Source organism: Corylus avellana, chromosome ca1 (assembly GCF_901000735.1).
Source record: "Corylus avellana chromosome ca1, CavTom2PMs-1.0".
Taxonomy (NCBI): domain Eukaryota; kingdom Viridiplantae; phylum Streptophyta; class Magnoliopsida; order Fagales; family Betulaceae; genus Corylus; species Corylus avellana.
The window spans coordinates 14,278,277-14,279,808 of record NC_081541.1 but is presented as its reverse complement, the minus strand read 5'-3'; the positions used below and the strand labels follow the sequence as shown (position 1 = coordinate 14,279,808).

The 1,532-nt window shown below is 38.0% G+C and overlaps 1 protein-coding gene across 1 annotated transcript in view; it reads right to left on the bottom strand.

The window, feature by feature from the left end:
* The window catches only part of LOC132188320 (uncharacterized), a 2,623-nt gene extending 2,548 nt beyond the window's left edge, over nt 1–75 (bottom strand). The window contains exon 1 of the mRNA XM_059602780.1: nt 37–75. Coding sequence (XP_059458763.1) covers nt 37–75 — 39 coding nt within the window. The remainder of the gene's footprint in view (nt 1–36) is intronic.
* Between the last annotated feature and the right edge of the window lie 1,457 nt (nt 76–1,532).

The window sequence follows — 1,532 nt, the reverse complement described above, 5'->3', positions numbered from 1 at the left end:
AGATCGTTTTGAGAAAAAGCAAGATGACCAGTTTGCTTTCTTGAGTGAACAGTTGGCACAAGTGATGAGAGGCATTCAGGAATCGCAGAGGGCACCAGAGCAAAGAGATAAAAGTTCCTCTTTTGACACTATGGAGGCCAATTTTGGTTCAACCTCAAAAGGAAGGATTCATGCAACAAATGGTGCAGGGTTTCAGGCAGGAGATGGATTTCACACTAAGTCCATTCGGTTGGAGTTTCCTAAATTTGATGGGGAGGATCCATTGAATTGGTGTTACAAGGCTGAGCAGTTCTTTGATCACTACTCTACACCAGATTGTCAAAGGTTGAAGATTTCTTCTTTTCATATGGAAGGTACAACCTTAATTTGGTTTCAAGAATTGCATAAATCAAATTCTTTTGCTACTTGGGATGATTTTGCTAGAGCATTACAGACTAGATTTGGTATGGGGTCTTATGATGACCCTATGGAAACATTGTCAAAGTTGAAACAAGAAGGATCTTTGCAGGAATAACAATTTGAAGTATTAGCTAATAGAGTAGCTGATTTACGTGAAGCACATAAATTGAGTTGCTTTATGGGGGGGGGGGGGTTAAAAGATGAAATTAGATTGGCAGTAAAGATGTTTAAACCAAAGGCTCTAGTTAATGCTTATTCTTTAGCAAAAATCCAGGAGGATTATGTGTGCAATTTCAGAAAAAGCACTAAACCACAGTGGAGTCAACTCCCTTATAATAATGCTGCAAGAAGTTTTGGGGGAGAAAGTAAGAGTACTGGTTTTTGGGAGGAAAAACTACTCTTTTTGGTCAACAGAAGAGTCTTGAGAATGCTGCGAATGGTAATAACCAGAATAAAGCTACTCTTCCTGTTTCTGGTAAAGCAATGTTACCAGTTCAAAAAATTTCTAATGCTGAGATGATGGATAGAAGGAAGAAAGGATTATGTTATAACTGTGATGCTAAGTGGAGCCGTGGCCATGTTTGTGCTTCACCAAGATTGTTCTTGATTGAGGAGATCGAAGAGAAGGTGAACAATTTGAAAGAGGTTGAAGAAGAACCAGATCTAGGTGATTTTTTTTTAGAAGAATTTCCTGAAATCTCTTTGCATGCCATTATTGGAAATCCTACTCCTAAGACTATGAGGATTGTAGGTATGATAAACAATCACAAGATAATAATTTTGATTGATTCTGGAAGTACACATAACTTCTTAGATCAGGAAAGGATTAAGGGAGTGGGAATTCAGCCTGTGAATAATGAATCTATCAAAGTTAAAGTAGCTAATGGAGATGAGCTTGTAAGCCCTAGTAAATGTAATAACACAAAGGTGAGGTTGCAAGGTTATACTTTTGTTGTTGACCTTTATATTTTACCTTTGGCTGGTTGTGATATGGTACTTGGAATTCAATGGTTGAGGACTTTAGGGCCTATATTGTGGGATTTTCTTAATCTCACTGTGCAGTTTGTGTATGAGGAAAGAACTTGTTTGCTGGAAGGGCTGGTTGCTAATCTGAATCTGTGTGTAGAAGATGA